This window comes from Dysidea avara, chromosome 12, assembly GCF_963678975.1.
Source record: "Dysidea avara chromosome 12, odDysAvar1.4, whole genome shotgun sequence".
Lineage (NCBI taxonomy): Eukaryota > Metazoa > Porifera > Demospongiae > Dictyoceratida > Dysideidae > Dysidea > Dysidea avara.
This window is the reverse complement of record NC_089283.1, coordinates 15,230,493-15,250,387: the sequence shown is the minus strand read 5'-3', so window position 1 is coordinate 15,250,387 and position 19,895 is coordinate 15,230,493. Positions and strand designations below refer to the sequence as shown.

The 19,895-nt window shown below is 36.3% G+C and overlaps 1 protein-coding gene across 1 annotated transcript; it reads right to left on the bottom strand.

Moving 5' to 3' along the window:
- Positions 1 to 10,378: 10,378 nt before the first annotated feature.
- LOC136240491 (serine-rich adhesin for platelets-like) lies at positions 10,379 to 19,742 on the bottom strand. The gene is made up of 11 exons (XM_066031482.1): positions 19,605 to 19,742; positions 16,629 to 16,706; positions 15,981 to 16,150; positions 14,452 to 14,605; positions 14,268 to 14,366; positions 14,137 to 14,211; positions 13,981 to 14,040; positions 13,881 to 13,919; positions 13,722 to 13,821; positions 13,395 to 13,452; positions 10,379 to 12,991 (listed from the first exon to the last, which is right to left on the bottom strand). Exons 1-11 carry the CDS (start codon positions 19,615 to 19,617, stop codon positions 10,604 to 10,606), a joined length of 3,234 nt encoding a protein of 1,077 aa, XP_065887554.1. The 5' UTR covers positions 19,618 to 19,742; the 3' UTR covers positions 10,379 to 10,603.
- Positions 19,743 to 19,895: the final 153 nt, after the last annotated feature.

The following is a 19,895-nucleotide window of genomic DNA, read 5'->3' as shown; positions in this document are numbered from 1 at the left end:
AGGAGCAATTACGTTTGAATCTTGGTACAGCAGAGAGCTGTCAAATTGAGCTGATTTGTTTACTGGAGTGCCGTATGGAAAGTATTGTCCAGTGATCGGTGCATTGTAATGATCATTTGTTGATGACAAATATGCTGTGACTTTATCTTCTTGAGGACTACCAACTGTGTTTTGTTGTGACAGAGTCAAGATGTCATCAGTAAGATACTGTGCATCCTCTATAGTAACACTGTAAACTATATTCATTCCAGTAACTGGACAGGTGTATCACATCTGTCTGCAATAGAGACAGTAGTAAGGGCATCATCATGCTCATGGTTATTGGTACTTGTTGTCTGTTTAGCATCTTCTTTGCGTGTTACAACATTGTGAGTGATGTAATTGCTCACTGTTGCTGAAACAGTTGTATCTGACTGTTGTAGATGATGAGTAGTATTAGTTTCATTTAAAATAGTAAGCTGGTTGCAACTGTATGCAGTACTACATGGGATATGCAGTACTACATGGGATATGCAGTACTACGTGGGATATGTAACCCAGTTGTTGTAGTGTCATGTTCATCATAAAACAACAGATTTACATTGGCAACTGTATTAGGTGAAAATGGTTCGCTGCTCTTAGAGCCTCCAGTTTCAAGATTGCATAATGTACTTTGACTTAAAGGCACTGTGTCTTGAAACTCTTCCACAGCAACATTGTATGGCATGTATTCTCCATTTGGTGGAGTAATGTGTTGAAGATTGGTAGATGAGTTGAATGGAAATGATGAACATGAAACACTGCTTGCAGCAACAGCAACAGTAATATTATCTGAACCTTGTTTACTTGATACAATATCATGACCAACATAATTTCCTTCCACTATTGGAGTTGTTCTGTCTAAATCTAAAGAGTCATTTCCAAAGCATTGAGACAAGTTGTCAGTTCTACTGCCCATTGTTTCATTGTGATTTACTGGAACATCAGATGAAGTATACTGCCCTGTGGATAGTGCATGGTACTGCGCAGACACTGACAGTGGTATCACTGTGTTTACATCAGATACACTCTCACTGTGTGGCAAATACACTCCATCAGTTAGTGTAGTGTGTTGGTCAACTGTAAAGGAAGTATTGATGTGGCTGTTATGTAAGTTGGATTGACAGAAAGCTTCTCGTTTTGCAGTAGTGCGATCATCAGCAGAGTGACTGTCATTTTCATCATTTGACATGATATTGTGGCTAAAATAATTTCCTACTTCTTCTGAAGTAGCACCATATCCACTTAGTGGTATAGTGAAAATCTCTTTGATTGGCATAACATGAAAAGGAGCTGAACATGAAGTTAAGCCAGTTACGGCTTCCTTTACAACCACAGTATTGGTGTCAGCTGGATATGGAAGGAAATTACGTGTCACCTCCGAATCAATAGATTCACCTTGTAAGCTCTTCTCCTCACTGTCGTGCTCAGCTGCAATGTTTTGTGACTGATATACACCAATAGTTGGTGTAACACATTGGTCATCTGAAGAGGAAGCATTGTGGGAAGTGCTATCATGAACAAAACAAGGTGGGGTAGATATATTTTCAAATCCAGCTAGGACTTGCCTTTCCCTCACCAGCATTCATGTCAGGTGACTGAATGGCAGAATCACTGGTAGATGCTATTCTGTGATTGACATAGTTTCCTTCTGACAAAGAGTGTGTGAAGACACTGTCACTAACTGATGGTAGTTTGTTGATCACCAAGGGGGCAAACTTTCGTGATTTTGGAAAAGAATTTCTCTGACAACTTCCCACAACTGGTGTGGTGGGTGTATCAACTGCAGTTGGGTTCAGCGTTGAAACCGAGTCGGGTCATCCGGGTCATCCGGGTCATCCGGGTCATCCGGGTCACATTTTCTCCGGGTCATCCGGGTCTGACCCGGTTTACAATTTATCCGGGTCTGACCCGGATTGGATCACGTGAGAAACGAAATTGTTCGTTTGACGACGTGGAACTTATAAACGCTATCGCGTAGCTCTTTCGTGAGCCACGCCCACTTATCGCATTACCAACATATGCTCAGCCACGCCTATTTGTTAGTGAGTGCAGTATGTAGCACGAAACTGAGGGTATCTATGGTGAGGGGTAGCTATTGTCAGTAGGTGAAGACCTTTTTTTTTTTTTTTGGTCTTCAACCTACAGCTAGGCTGAAGTTGCATATTTACTCAACAGGAATCGAACGCTCAAAATGTAGACTCGTTCGCTCACCCGAGACTAGCCGAAACACGTCTCGGCTTTAATTAATCCGGGTCACATCCGGGTCAGTGGGTCATCCGGGTCAGCAGTAGTGACCCGGTTTCAACGTTGGTTGGGTTGCCCATCTCTTGGTCATGTTTGTTAGTGTTGGTAAGAGAACCACTTAGACTGCTGGGTCTGGAGTTTCCCTGGCCATCACCTTCATTCCATGATGCTGTTTCAGTGTCTGGTGATACCTGTCCTTCTTCATTAGAAGTGTGCAATAACTCGTCAACCTGTTGTTCTGAAATGTATCTTTACTGTTTTCAGAGCCAACACCTGAGTCAGCAGACCCAACAAAAACCCAAGGCTTCACTTCTTTCTTACGGATTGTAGTACTGTGGAAATTAAGATGATGTAGCATTTCTTCATTTGATATCTCATCAGAAATAACAGAGCCACATTCTTCATCAATACTTGGCATGCATAGGTCTCTTATCCAATCAGTCACTATGTCATTCAAACCAAGGCTTCCTACTGTGCTTGATGCATCCTTGCCATAAGTCGAGTAAGCAATAAAATGGTGGCATCTACAGCAAACACATGTACAATATAAGTATATATAGTAGTTACATGTATTTACAAGCTTACATATTCATACACATAGCCCTATATGCTTAATAAGGTACTATAGTGAGGGTCCGCATAATGACTTAATGATCCGTATTTGGTCTGTTTAACAGAGACTTTGCAGTCAACATCTACTTATACTATTGCTGAATATTATTGTGAGTATTCTATTGTTAATGTAGTAGTGAATTTTACTCTGTAAACAATTCAACCTGGATTTTAGCAAAACAATTCTCACCATGCAATCTTACTTTCTAAAAGATATTGTTACAATCAAACTCACAGATATGTAGATTATATGAACAGCAATTGGCTTTGATTTTATACTTAGCTACAGTCAATGTAAAATGCATGTCACATACCATGTAGTTCAACTTGGTGTCTTTCTCCTTTTTCATGTGCATCTTTAGTGGCAGTTTCCTATGCAAGTAAATTTAAACAATGTATTTGCATTAACATTTGCATCTGGCCACTGGCCATTTGTAGCTCTAGAGTATATTCTTTCATTAACTAGTGAATGACACATAGGAATCAGTTTACACTGAGTTAACTCTATAAGTGACTATATGCGTCATTCACTAGTTAATGTTATTTGTTATGTCTGAAGGTTTTCTATTCCTATCAATAATTACTCTTGCTACTATATACAGTAGCTATGTATACTCAGATACTCACCTTCGTAATTTGTACAAAACTACTCCAAGACAAACGATGATGAAAATAAGCATCAACAAGGCAACAACAAGTGAGATAACAATTGCAGCTTGTGAAGATCCTGTAACAAGTGGACAATAATGGTGTAAAGCCTTAAAATTATATACATAGCTACTGTACCCGTGTTGGGTGGATGTGCAGTTGTATTAGAAGCTGTAGCTATTGAATAGAGTCTTTAGTCACAACATGTGATCTCGCTTCACAACAGATAAACTGATACCTTCAGGATCTGATGACGTCCTAACAGAATTCAAGGATGTTCTTGTAGAAATGGTCATCGCTGCAACAAGGAATTTAACATATAACAAATTACAGGCAAATTCTGTGTGCATGAGTTTTAATGCTAAATTATGCGAACATAAATACATACCTACAGACACTGGTGATGATGTAATAGCAGGATCCACATGTTCTTCTGATGCAGTATAAATAGTATGCATTGTAACTGCATTGAGTAATATTGTGCATAATAAGCGATATTGCTATTATTATAATAATAATAAATAATACAAACCTGCGTGAACCGAAGATATGTCTAAGTCACCATCATTTCCTGGAACTGATAGCATGCTTATTGTAGAAGGTGTACTGGTAACCATGAGATGTTCTATGAAAATGAAATAAATATAAAAATATACTCACATAATATAGCTGACTACTTAAATGAATGACCTATTATTGATTTCAGCTAACCAACCTGAGAATGAGCAGTTTGTAAGAGAAGTCATAGCATAACCATCATCAATGTGATCATAATGAACAATCGCTTGACAAAAGTCAAAATCCAAAGAGATGTTAAATCTCCATTCATACAAACAGCCATAATTTGTACTCATCGTCGTATAAGGTTCCTACCAGTAAAACAAGTGCAACTTAGTATAATACATCTATATATTATTAACATGCAAATAAACATGTCCTATTTATAAACTGTTCCAATTTTTGTTAAATGCACTGTGCTTCACTGAAATCCCCAGACCTCTAAGGTTTTCATTCCGTACAACTGTGAAAACAGGTACAGTAGTTATGTTCTGTAGCATATTTGTGAAATCACAAAGTTGGCTGTAATGTGGCCATACAGGTGTTGAAGGGACACATTATCTGACATAAGCAGGCACATCAATACTGATCTAATTTGAGAAAGTGTTAAACTTCCAACATCAATGACATACGTAAACAGAAATATTGTGTTACAGTATGAATCCTTGACATACGTAACAAGATACAGTTTTAAATTTTATTTTAATTCATGGCAAGCCATACAACACATGAACGGTGTCTACACATTACAGTGAAGTTATAATTGTGTGTGTGTGTGTGTGTGTGTGTGTGTGTGTGTGTGTGTGTGTGTGTGTGTGTGCGTGTGTGCGTGTGTGTATGTGTTGGTCATAGTAATAATGGAGATACGTAGCAAATTATTCACAGCAACAAAGCAACCACATTCTTTTACATACTTCCATGTTGGTGTGATGATTAGCATAACAACCTGCTAAAGTATCACTCCATTATTACTATGACCAACACATACACACACGCACACACGCACGCACACACACACACACACACACACACACACACGCACGCACACATGCACACTCACGCACACATCACGGCTATTTGTCAACACAAACTTACTGTGGTATTGTCAGAGCTGGTACAATCAATTACTGCATAACATGTCATTATATTGTCATCAATAACATCCCGTGAGACAGATGGTTCAAAACCCCATGCTACATTTAAAACTTTAGCCTGTGACTCTTCATTGCTGGAACAGTTTTCTTCTATCATCTGCTTGCCTAAATCTGATAAAACGTATAAGATTTTACTTTATTGTTTTTCAATCACAAATCTAATATTAGAATACTGTATAATAAATCTAGCTACACATCAGACTACAGTAGCTACATGAACTACATAATTATACTACAAACCATAATCATATTGATTATATGCCTCATTACAGACTTCACTGAGCATGACACTCATGACTTCCAAAACTGAATATGATACACAAATGACTACTCAAGCTTTGTAATATAATGTGGTATGAATAATCATATTTGTAATGCTAAACCACTGTAGGGGGGGAATGCCATAGATGCATGGAACTGCATGCTCAGTCATTAACGATAATGACTTGTTCGAACAGCTTTTTTTGTGACAGCAACTTCACAACCTACATAGCTGCTTCCTAATGTGCATGCATTCACATTTGAACCTATGGCAACCTTTTAAATAAGTCATTAATTACTCATGGAGTCAGTACTGCAGCTTCACTTACCCTGACTGAGTGCACCAACTAGAAGTAGCAACAGTATTGATGTCATAGTAACAACACCGGTTGTCTTCAAATGGAACACTATAAAGAGATAGCACAATACATAATACTCCAAGTATACTACAATTGAATATAGCAAAGCAGTTTCTGACTGGTGATTGCATGTATGATATAGACAATGTTGAAATGAATATAATTAAGCTAATGTATCAAAATGATTACACAAAAGTTTAGCAAAGTGCATGGTGACAAGTTAAACTTCAAAAACATGTATAGTCTATATAGTAGTAGACTTACATGATGTGGTATTATGAGCACATTATTATGTAGGGACAAAGTGATGGAGCAGTGACATAAACACACACAGATGCTTCAATATAGATATGTACTTGTATGTTATCATAATTATATCAATAGTCACATGGCTTATTCTTTTAAACATTCTTTTAAACATGCACACCTCCAAATAGTATGTAACATACGTTACTAACTTCATTGTGAAAATATACAGAATGATGCTGGCATATACCGTATCATATGGCCAGCGATTAAAAATAATAAAACAGGCGCTTGACAAAAGTAATACAATTAATTTTAGTATGAATGCATTGTAGCTAAACCCAATAGGCATATATTATCCTAATACAGTACAAGTAACTATGTACTCGTAGTTTGTACAGAGTCTTTGTATAAATGCTATAATTCTGTAACATAAACATGCATTTGGTTGAGCCATATGGTGATGCAGCCTACAACCAAAATCCAATAGTTGAAGCCAGGAAAGTTGTGTTAACAAACAATGGCGTAATTTAATAATTCAACAGCTTGACAATTCTTATAATTTGAAATGCACATAGTCAGATTAACAGCCAGGCAGCCATACATCATATGTAGCTACACCAATGTATATGATTTCATTTTAGCGCTTTGACATTAGGTGATTCATGACTTATTAATGAATACCAGCTTTATAAGTCGGTTTCTATTGTAGCTTCCAGGATTTAAAATTTATTTGTAACTTAATTATTAGTTTTTCTTACTGCATCAAGGATCTTTTGTACCTCTGGTGGCTGAGTGCAGCCATCCAGCACCTTTATAAACTTGGAAACTAGCTAGAATACAGTCTAAGGATATTCTCTTAGCTAGCTAATTCAGCTATCCAGCTAATAAATAAAAAGCCACCCTCTGGCACTACTAGGATGATGAACTAATACTAACAGATCATGTAGCAACCATAAAGCCACCAAAACAAATTGCTTCAATACACACATACAGTAGGGAACATTCATGGAATTGTTGCTGAGTCACTGACTAAAATTTTACATGAGAAAGAAGCCAGGGATGTTGATCAAACCATTCAATTGCATGCATTTGGAGACGTATAAGATGTCACAATTACTGTAGCGTCTGTCCAGCAGTGCTTTAAAATCATTGACAGAGGGAGAATCAACAATAGATTGGGGTAATGAAATCCAGTCATTACTAAACTAAGCAAAAAGTGGTGTTTGCACAGTTGTAGGCATTGTCAATGAGTATACATACTTCAGAATTGTTTTGAGTTGACTTGGTTCTTAGTACTTATTTCCTAAGCCTATTTTCTACAGTGCTGTTGTAAGTAAACACGTTTTCCCAGACTGGTAGCTTTTCAAGTGCCACATTGTGTTTGCCAGCAGGACTTGACATTAGCCCGACCATACAGAACACTAACTACTCGTATATGCACATGCATGATAACAGAAGAAACAGGGTGACTGCTCTCTCTGTAATTCTTTCACCTATGATATATTTCATGGTTTTTCTGATATATACACCCTTAGGCTTGCAACCCTCCAGCTTTAGGTGTATATATCAGCAAAATCCTTCAAAGCAAGTAAAATATGCGTAGGTACAGTATGTGCTGTATCTATATGCTCTCAGCATAGTACATGAAGAAATAATAGCAAAGATGAGCAGCTACTTGTTCTGTCTATTTTACTGTATCCAATTGTTAGCAATTATGTTACTTTGTATTGCAACATACATGTGGATACATACAGTACATACGACTGAATTTGGAAAATCTGAACAATTAGAATTATACAATTCATAGTGCTCCCATTTAGACAGTTAGGTACCTGTTGGATTATTTCACTAAAAGTAATATGTTGTAATTCAAGATACTGCATAGCTAATAATGTAAAGCAGATTGATAGCGGATTGAAATGAATTCAGTCATAAATATTTGAGTTGTCAATGTGGTAACATTAAGATTGGTTTTCCAAAATGTGGTCATATACCACATTCAGATATACGTTAATAAGTTCACTATTAGGCTATTACTGTAGCTATAGTAAACAACATATCATTACTAGCTGCTTTAGCTACTATGTGTAGTCCACCATTAAAACAGTATAGAGTTACCAGGTGTTCGACGATTATAATGATATATCATAAAATTAACTGGTACCAGCAGCTGGTAACAACTACAATTGATAAAAATACCAGCTTTATTGCGGTGTCATTATGTCATCAATGATTTATAGTGCTAAAGTATTATGCATGACTAGCTTAATGGTTCGTAGAATTTCAATAAGATACCAGGACAATTTCTGTATAAGTAACAACTATATTTATTTCTATAACTGTTCTATGAATTTTACCCAGTATACTGTAATAGAGTCCAAACAAAATTCATAGCAACAGATAGTGTTACTGTCTGACCAACTAAAGACCCCAAGAGACATTTCTTCACATTGGTGTTTGTCAATGTACGTATATATCAAGAACCTTGCATCTACAGGTCCTACAGCATCACACATGCATGCATGTACAAATTGTCAAGATAAAGAGATATTGCCTTAAGCTTAAAATTTAAATCATCTTTCTTTGTCTCCATCTAATGAATTTGATAATTGTTCAGTTAATGGCACAATATATTGTCACACATACTCTATAGAAAAGTGATAAATTGTATTTTCCATTAAACAATAATAGTAGTAATAGTTATTTTGTGGTCAGTAGCAGTTTTCTTTGAAAGCATGTCCTATGGGATTAAATGCCTTAAACATTTACAGCATTACAAAATACTTGCTGCAAAGCAAAATTATATGCAAAAGGTATACATGTTGTACACAATTATGTATATTAATATACACTTGAGTCTTCAGCATGTGTATGTACTTCAATTTGTTTACATGCATTTGCACCACCAAACCATCAAGCATCCACATTTTATTGATTTTATGCATCAATTCAATGGAAATGTGAGCCATTGGAGGTATCAATCAATATTGTTATTCTAAGTGTTGACTGACATTTGCATAATTTAACTATACATTAGCTCAACATATTAAAATCTTTTCTTGATGCATACGATAATATATTATAATCGTGAGCTGGTGGTGTATGTAAAGTAGCTGTAGGACCAGGTGTCCTACAAACCTTCAGCAGTTGTGCTGTAAAACCTTAATAAATAAATTAAATAATGAATGTTTGTGTTGTGTGTGTGTGGTATGTGTGAGTGTCTGTCCACCTGTATGTCTGTGTGTATGTGTATATGTGAAATTGCAACATGATTTTGATATCTAAATAACATTATTATGAATCAGAAATGATATGAGTTAAAATTCTCTGAAATATACATTATACTCCATGCATGAATTTCATCACTTGATCAACTATAATAATATACATATATAAAGATGAGACTGCTAGTCTACATAGCTATGTTCTCTTTTACAGATTCATGGATGTAGATGAACATATTACAAAGGAAGTTACATGTGAAACTACCGACTATTTCTATATACTTATTAATGAATGCATTTGTGGCTGATGAAGTCAAAACAGATAAGTATGCAGTGTGCTCTTTGCCTTAGGCTCCATTGTATTTGACATCACTGTTGTGTATAGTTTGTACTGTAGAACACTATTTTTAGTGGTCTAGCCTTTGCTTTCTACATTAAGTGCACAAATGATGTCGCAGGTGAGCAATAATTTATACTGCTACATCTTACTTCATGATACCAACTACCAACATGGACTATAGCAGCTACAGTTACCAATACACTCCAGTGATATGCCTACAAAAATATGTTTGAGCTATTGGAAAACATATGTTACCAGATTTTGAAAAAACAGCCTTAATGTCACATTTTACAACTGGAATATTTATGATCATAAGGCATTACAACTAGACTTCTACTCAGCTTTAAGGAAGCAATGAACTTCTTGCATAGTAGGTTGCACTGAGAATAGACTATTATTTTATCAAACTACAGATCTAGAGTTCGAGTAATAAAGTGACCACGTTTTTAGGTAGCTACAACCTTTTCAATATAGCTAGCTAGTAATCATGATCACATAGGTAACATTACTGTGAAATATTTCAGTTAAAATATATACATATATATATATATATATATATATAGATACATATAGAGAACGGAAACTTTCTTCGGCTCACCTACCATTTTGTGCACTAATATAACGTGTGTATACAATTATGCATACACCTGTATGACTTCTAGTATGAGATGATGAAATGGCCATGACCTTATACTACATGTATCAAAATAGATTGTAAATTTAATTTTTAATTCTGAAAGAAATACTGTACAACTGTTTTTATGTACAAAACTAACTATCATTAAGACTGCAACTAACTATATAAATACAACCGCACAGAAATATAAAATGACAAATGCCGTTCACTATACAACACATTAAAACTTTCAACATAATGACTAAAGCACTTAACACAAGTATTAAAATAAAACAAAAAATCAAATTGGCAATTAATCATACATAGCTGTTGGGCATGTATACTCCAATAGTTAGTGTAGAGTGATCAGATGCAGAAGGATTTCTTGCTCTGAAAGATGTAGACTGCTGTTCATTGTTTATTGTGATGTCATTGCTGACATAATTTCCAGGAGTTACACTTGAATCTTGGTACAGCAGAGAGCTGTCAAATTGAGCTGATTTGCTTGCTAGAGTGCCATATGGAAAGTATTGCCCAGTGATTGGTGCATTGTAATGATCATTTGTAGATGACAAATCTTTATCTTCTTCTTGAGGACTATCAATTGTGTTTTGTTGAGATAGAGTCAAGATGTCATTAGAAAGAATATGTGCATCCTCTACAGTAGCACTGTAAGCTATATACATTCCAGTAACTGGTGTATCACATCTGTCTGCAATAGACACAGTAGTAAGAGCATCATCATGCTCATGGTTATTGGTACTTTTTGCATCTTCTTTGCTTGTTACAACATTGTGACTGATATAATTACTCACTGCTACTGGAACAGTTGTACCTGATGTATGGTCTTGGCCATATGACTGTTGCAGATGATGACCAGTAGTACTAGTTTTATTCAAAATAGTAAGTTGGTTGCAACTGTATGCAGTACCACATGAGACATATAAGCCAGTTGTTGTAGTGTCATGCTCATCGTAAAATGACAGATTTGCATTGGTAACTTCATTAGCCAAAAATGGTTCGCTGCTCTCAGAGCCTCCAGTTTCAAGATTGTCTAATGTACTTTGACTTAAAGGCACTTGCGGTACTGTGTCTTGAAACTCTTCCACAGCAACATTGTATGGCATGTATTCTCCATTTGGTGGAGTAATGGGTTGAAGATTGATAGATAAGTTCAATGGAAATGATGAACATGAAACACTGCTTGCAGTAACAGTAAAATTATCTGAGCCTTGTTTACTTGATGCAATATCATGACCAACATAATTTCCTTCCACTATTGGAGTTGTTCTGTCTAAATCTAAGGAGTCATTTCCAAAGCATTGAGACAAGTTGTCAGTTCTACTGCCCATTGTGTCATTGTGATTTACTGGAACATCAGATGAAGTATACTGCCCTGTGGTTAGTGCATGATACTGTGCAGACACTGACAATGGCATCACTGTGTTTACATTGGATACACTCTCACTGTGTGGCAAATACACTCCATCAGTTAGCGTAGCATGTTGGTCAACTGTAAAGGAAGTATTGATGTGGCTGTTACGTAACTTGGATGGAAAGAAAGCTTCTCGTTTTGCAGTAGTGCTATCATCAGCAGAGTGACTGTCATTTTCATCATTTGACATGATATTGTGGCTAACATAAGTTCCTACTTCTTCTGAAGTAGCACCACATCCACTAAATGGTATAGTGAAAATGTCTTTGATTGGCATAATATGAAAAGGAGCTGCACATGAAGTTAAGCCAGTTATGGTTTCCTTTACAACTACAGTATTGGTGTCAGCTGGATGTGGAAGGAAAGTACAAGTAACCTCTGAATCAATAGAGTCACCTTGTAAGCTATTCTCCTCACTGTCATGCTCAGCTGCAATATTTTGTGACTGATATACACCAATAGTTGGTGTAACACATCGGTCATCTGAAGAGGAAGTATTGTGGGAAGTGCTATCATGAACAAAGCAAGGTGGGGTAGATATATTTTCAAATCCAGGGCTTGTCTTTCCCACACCAGCACTCATATCAGGTGACTGACAGGCAGAATCGCTGGTAGATGCAAGTCTGTGATCGACATAGTTTCCTTCTGACAAGGAGTGTGTGAAGACACTGTCACTAACTGATGGCAGTTTGCTGATCACCAAGGGGGCAAACTTTCGTGATTTTGGAAACGAATTTCTCTGACAACTTCCCACAACTGGTGTGGTGGGTGTATCAACTGCAGTTGGGTTGCCCATCTCTTGGTTATGTTTGTTAGTGCTAATAAGAGAACCACTTAAACTGCTGGGTCTGGAGTTTCCCTGGCCATCGCCTTCATTCCATGATGCTGTTTCAGTGTCTGGTGATACCTGTCCTTCTTCATTAGAAGTATGCAATAACTCGTCAACCTGTTGTTCTGAAATGTATAGGTTTTTCTGAGATGGTTCTTTGCTGTTTTCAGAGCCAACACCTGAGTCAGCAGATCCGACAGAAACCCGAGGCTTCACTTCTTTCTTACGGATTGTAGTGCTGTGGCCATAAAGATGATCTAGCATTTCTTCATTTGTTATGTCATCAGAAATAACAGAGCCACATTCTTCATCGATACTTGGCATGCGTAGGTCTCTTATCCAATCAGTCACTTTGTCATTTACACCAAGGCTTTCTACTGTACTTGATGCATCCTTGCCATAAGTTGAATAAGCATAGTTGTCATCATAAAACGGTGGAATCTACAGCAAACACATGTACAATATAAGTATTTATAGCAGTTATTAACAATATACATTCATACATATGGCCCTATATACGTACTTAATAAGGTACTATAGTGAGGGTCCGCATAAATGACCTACTGATCCTTATCTGGTCTGTTTAACAGAGACTTTGCAGTCAACATCTGCTTATACTATTGCTGAATATTATTGTGAGTATTCTATTGGGCACATATGTAGTAGAGAATTTATTTTACTCTGTAAACAATTCAACCTGGATTTTAGCAATACAATTCTCGCCAATCTTACTTTCTAAAAGATATTGTTACAATCAAGCTCACAGGCATGTAGATTATATGAACAGCAGTTGGCTTTGATTTTATACATAGCTAACAGTCAATGTAAAATGCATGTCACATACCATATAGTTCAACTTGGTGTCTTTCTCCTTTTTCATGTGCATCTTTAGTGGCAGTTTCCTATGCAAGTAAATTTAAACAATGTATTTTCATTAACATTTACATCTGGCCACTGGCCATTTGTGGCTCTAGAGTATATTGCTTCATTACCTAGTGAATGACACATAGGAATCAGTTTATACTGAGTTAACTCTATAAGTGACTATATGTGTCATTCACTAGTTAATGTTATTTGTTATGTCTGAAGGTCTAATATTCATTTCTATTCCTTTTGATCCTATCAATAATTACTCTTGCTACTATATAGCTATGTATACTCACATACTCACCTTCGTAATTTGTACAAAACTACTCCAAGACAAACGATGACAAAAATAAGCATCAACAAGGCAACAACAAGTGAGATAATGATTGCAACTTGAGAAGATCCTGTAACAAGTGGACAATAATGGTGTAAAGCCTTACAATTATATGCACAACCACTGTACCTGCATTGGGTGGATGTGCAGTTGCACTAGAAACTGTAGCTATTGAATAGAGACTTTAGTCACAACATGTGATCTCGCTTCACAACAGTTAAACTGATACCTTCAGGATCTGATGATGTCCTAACAGAATTCAAGGATGTTCTTGTAGAAATGGTCATTGCTGCAACAAGGAATTTAACATACAATGGATTACAGGAAAATTTCTACATACTGTGTGCATCGGTTTTAATAGTAAATCACATGCATAAATACATACCTACAGAAACTGGTGATGATGTAATAGTAGGATCCACGTGTTCTTCTGATGCAGTATAAATAGTATGCATTGTAACTGCATTGAGTAATATTGTGCATAATAAGCGATATTACTATTATCATTATACAAACCTGCGTGAACCGAAGGTATGTCTGAGTCAACAATATTCGAACTACCATCATTTCCTGGAACTGAAAGTGTAAAAGGTGTACTGGTAACCATGAGATGTTCTACGGAAATGAAACAAATACATATTATTATATACTTACATAATATAGCTGTCTACTTAAATGAATGACCTATTATTTAACCAACCTGAGAATGAGCAGTTTGTAGCTGAAGTCTTAGCATAACCATCATCAATATGATCATAATGAACAACCACTTGACAAAAGTCAAAATCCAAAGAGATGTTAAATCTCCATTCATACAAACAGCCATAATTTGTACTCACGGTTGTATAAGGTTCCTATCAGTAAAACACATACAACTATAATGCATCTATATATTATTAACATGCAAACAAACATGTCCTATCTATAAACTGTTCCCATTTTTGTTAAAATAATGCAGTGTGCTTCACTGAAATCTGATCCATAGATCTCTATGGTTTTAATTCCCTGCAACTGTGAAAACAGGTGCAGTAGATATGTTCTGTAGCATATTTGTGAAATCACAAAGTTGGTTGTAATGTGGCCATACAGGTGTTGATAGGACAGATTATCTGAAATAAGTAGGCCCATCAATACTGATCTAATAATATTTGAGAAAGTATTTAACTTCCAACATCAATGACATTAACAGAGATATTGTGTTACAGTATGAATCCCTGATATACCTAACAAGAAGCTGTTTTAAATTTTAATTCAAGTCGTACAGCACAGTTTCTACACACTACAGTGAAGTAATAATTGTGTGTGTGTGTGTGTGTGTGTGTGTGTGTGTGTGTGTGTGTGTGTGTGTGTAGGTCAGGTATTTTTTTAAAACCATGTCAGTCAGCACCTCCACAAGGTGACTCACGGGCAATGACTTTTAGCTGGCTAAGTTGACAACAATCACAAGGTTGGGTTACTGTGTATCAAGCCAGGACGCCACCTGATGGTACCATTTGGAACACACCAAACAAGTGCCTCTGTGGAGGTTTTGCAAACCTCCCAGGGGATACTGAAGTCTACTATTAGGACAGGCACAGCTTGGTGGCCATAGTTATAAATCCAGGGCACATGCTGGGGTTCAATTGGCCCTCTGGTTTCTGTGCATGTGCAGGCCTGCACCATGACCATTACCAGTAAACCAGGTATGCACTAGTGTGCACCCAGAGAGGGTAGTGTGCGTGTGAGTGTGTGTGTGTGTTTGTGTGTGTGTGTGTGTGTTGGTCATAGTAATAATGGAGATACGTAGCAAATTATTCACAGCAACAAAGCAACCACATTCTTTTACAGACTTCTCACTGGCCACGTTGGTGTGATGATTAGCATAACAACCTGCTAAAGTAACATTGGGAAGTACGTATGACATCATAAAAATTCAAAGACCTAGTGGTTAACTAATGGTATGCTACTGGAATGGAAACTAAACAATGTGATCATTGTCTAAACAACTGCAATTGCTTTATTAAAGCCAGATTGGTGTCATTTTAGTGGCCACAAATCAGTGTATCAACAACATCTGGTTATGTTATCATACATTTATCTCATCCCCAGTTACCAACATGCTTAAGATTGAGTGAGTGGCAAGACTAGTCATAATATGACCAAATCCACATGATCGTTAACACACACACACACGCACACGCACACACATACACACACACACATCATGGCTATTTGTCAACACAAACTTACTGTGGTATCGTCAGAGCTGGTACAATCAATTACTGCATAACATGTCATTATATTGTCATCAATAACATCCCGTGAGACAGATGGTTCAAAACCCCATGCTACATTTAAAAATTTAGCCTGTGACTCTTCATTGCTGGAACAGTTTGCTTCTATCATCGGCTTGCCTAAATCTGATAAAACGTATAAGATTTTACTTTATTGTTTTTCAATCACAAATCTAATATTAGAATACTGTATAATAAATCTAGCTACACATCAGACTACAGTAGCTACATAAACTACATATACTAGCTATAAACCATAATCATATTGATTACATGCCTCATTACAGACTTCACTGAGCATGACACTCATGACTTCCAAAACTGAATATGATACACAAATGACTACTCAAGCTTTGTAATATAATGTGGTATGAATAATCATATTTGTAATGCTAAACCACTATAGAGGGGGCAATGCCATAGATGCATGGAACTGCATGCTCAGTCATTAACGATAATGACTTGTTCGAACAGCTTTTTGTAACAGCAACTTCACAACCAACATAGCTGCTTCCTAATGTGCATGCATTCACATTTGAACCTATGGCAACCTTTTAAATAAGTCATTAATTACTCATGGAGTCAGTACTGCAGCTTCACTTACCCTGACTGAGTGCACCAACTAGAAGTAGCAACAGTATTGATGTCATAGTAACAACACCGGTTGTCTTCAAATGGAACACTATAAAGAGATAGCACAATACATAATACTCCAAATATACTACAATTGATTATAGCAAAGCAGTTTCTGACTGGTGATTGCATGTATGATATAGACAATGTTGAAATGAATATAATTAAGCTAATGTATCAAAATGATTACACAAAAGTTTAGCAAAGTGCATGGTGACAAGTTAAACTTCAAAAACATGTATAGTCTATAGTAGTAGACTTACATGATGTGGTATTATGAGCAAATTATTTAAGTGATGGAGCAGTGACATAAATACACACACAGATGCTTCAATATAGATATGTACTTGTATGTTATCATAATTATATCAATAGTCATATGGCTTATTCTTTTAAATATTCTTTTAAACATGCACACCTCCAAACAGTATGTAACATACGTTACTAACTTCATTGTGAAAATATACAGAATGATGCTGGCATATACTGTATCATATGGCCAGCGATTAAAAAAACAGGTGCTTGACGAAAGTAATACAATTACTTTTAGCATGAATGTATTGTAGCTATACCAATAGGCATATATTGTCCTAAATACAGTACAAATAACTATGTACTCGTAGTTTGTACAGGGTCTTTGTATAAATGCTATAATTCTGTAACATAAACAGTTGATCGAGCCGTATGGTGACACAGCCTACAATCCAAATCCAACAGTTGAAGCCAGAAAAATTTTGTAACAAAAAATGCGTTTCAACAGCTTGACAAGTCTTACAATTTGAAATGCACATACTCAGATTAACAGCCAGGCAGCCATACATCATATGTAGCTACACACCAATGTATATGATTTCATTATAGCACTTTGACATTAGGTGATTCATGACTTATTAAAGAATGTCAGCTTTATAAGTCGGTTTCTATTGTAGCTTCCAGGATTTAAAATTTTATTTGTAACTTAATTATTATTTTCTTATCCCCACTCAGTTTTTATTACCGCATCAAGGATTTTTTTGTGCCTCTGGTGGCTGAGTGCAGCCATCCAGCACCTTTATAAATTTGGAAACTAGCTAGAACACAGTCTAAGGAAATTCTCTTAGCTAGCTAATTCAGCTATCCAGCTAATAAAATAAAAATCCGCCCTCCAGCACTGCTAGGATGATGAACTAATACTAAGAGATCATGTAGCAACCATGAAGCTATAGCAACCATGAAGCCACCAAAACAAACTGTTTGATTACACACATACAGTAGGGAGCATTCATGGATTTGTTGCTCAGTCACTCTGACTAAAATTTTACATGAGAAAGAAGCCAGGCACATTTATCAAACCATTCAATTGCATGCAATTGGAGACATGTAAGATGTCACACACACGAAATAATAATAATAGCTATAACAGCTGATTCTTTTATATCCATGGCCAGTCATATCTGCATGCAGTGGTCCAGTTATATTGCTAAACTAAGTAAAAAGTGGTGTTCGCACAGTTGTAGGCATTGTCAATGAGTGTACGTACTTCAGAGTTGTTTTGAGTTGACTTGGTTCTTAGCACTTATTTCTTAAGCCTATTTTCTAAAGTGCTGGTGTAAGTAAACACTTTTTCCCAGACTGGTAACTATTCAAATACCACATTGTGTTTGCCAGCAGGACTTGGCATTAGCCCGACCATATAGAACACTCACATGCACGATAACTGTGCAGTTTCATGATGATAAATATATCTTTTCCTTTTTACCATCCACTATTAAATTACAAAACACTTTGCCAGAAGATGTGGTCAATCAGCCATCTATAAACTGTTTATAGGACGTTTTGTTAAACCATCTGAATTTACTTTGATTTTGTTTTGTATCTGTGTGTTATACTCCTTGATGGAGTCCTACACAGTAATAAATAAATAAATAAATCTTTGTTACTGACAAAGCTGCATGGTCTTTTGGCAATATTTTTACATCATCACTGTGTTGATACAAGAACATTACAACTACTTTGCATAATAGGATTTAAGTGCATTTCAAGCCATACGGGGAGCCTTGAAGTCTGTTAACTATTCTTAAGTGACAAACAACATGTGCATGAATCACACATACATACGCATGATGTACTGCACATACAAATATGCCCTTATACATCACACACACATGCTCCACGTGTGATTCTAAATTAAATACTTGGTGAAATAAAGTAACAAGAAAAGTCCTACAGTGAGTGGATTTTAGTGAAATGAAGTAACAAGAGAAGTCCTACAGTGAGTGGTTTTTAGTGCATATTTTCCAAGCACTCATGAATACAATTTAGTGATTACCCAGTTGCTAGCTATTAATATATGATAGCTATAGCTATTAGCTAGATACTCATGCAGTGATAATAATATTAAACTGTAGCTATATATTTCAATACGTATAGTGTAGAACTTTGAATCAAGCTTTAATCAGAGTAGCTATCTATACATATTCTTTTTTTGAATAACCCACATCAAACCATCGGCATCATGCATTCATTAAATTAGAAGCTGTATCTGTAGTTTAGGTTACATGCTCCTGTGGTTTGGAAGGAGATGTGCGTATGAACATGGTGTGTAAAATGATGTAGCTGTAGTAGCTAAGTCACGCCTATAATCTGCATGGATTTCTTTATACAACAGCCATCTAGTCAATTTGACCTAATCCCACCACATACGTAGTATAACTAATAGCACATTGACATATGATTATAGCCATCAATAACGCCAATTATGCAACTCAGTCAGTAGCTGGCACCTCGTCGGCTGCTCAGACTGCAGCTAATGTTAGCTAGCAACATGCATGCTGTGTGGTTATAGCTAATTCTGTATCCTCGGCCAGGCCGGGAAGAGCTATGTCGACTGGCTTGAGTTTAAAACTTTAAATAAAATTTAAAAAAATAGCAGCATGCATATCAATAGTAAACCATGACAACAACTCACCTGTTGTATACATTGCAATTGGCTTGGATGCGTGTTGGTCGCTTGATCCGTGTAATATGCTCCAACTGGCAGTACAACTGATCTGCACAATGCGCGAGATAGTACAATCGATTCTTTATATACTGTGGAGTGGCTCACCAAGCTTAGTGACGTCAACATAGATTTTTTAAAACGATTGTGATGTCATTACGAGTTATGATTTTTTTTTTAATTTAATTTTTTTCACTTTTATTCTTTTATGATGCAGTCCGCAGCTAAATACCTATGTTTAATTATAAAATACAACAAGTA

Excerpts from the sequence above, each read along its gene's own strand:
- LOC136240491 (XM_066031482.1), bottom strand. Across the intron at positions 14,212-14,267 it reads CATACCTTCGGTTCACGCAG|TTACAATGCATACTATTTAT; the intron begins GTTTGTATAATG and ends TACTCAATGCAG. Across the intron at positions 14,041-14,136 it reads ATCATCACCAGTTTCTGTAG|CAATGACCATTTCTACAAGA; the intron begins GTATGTATTTAT and ends TCCTTGTTGCAG.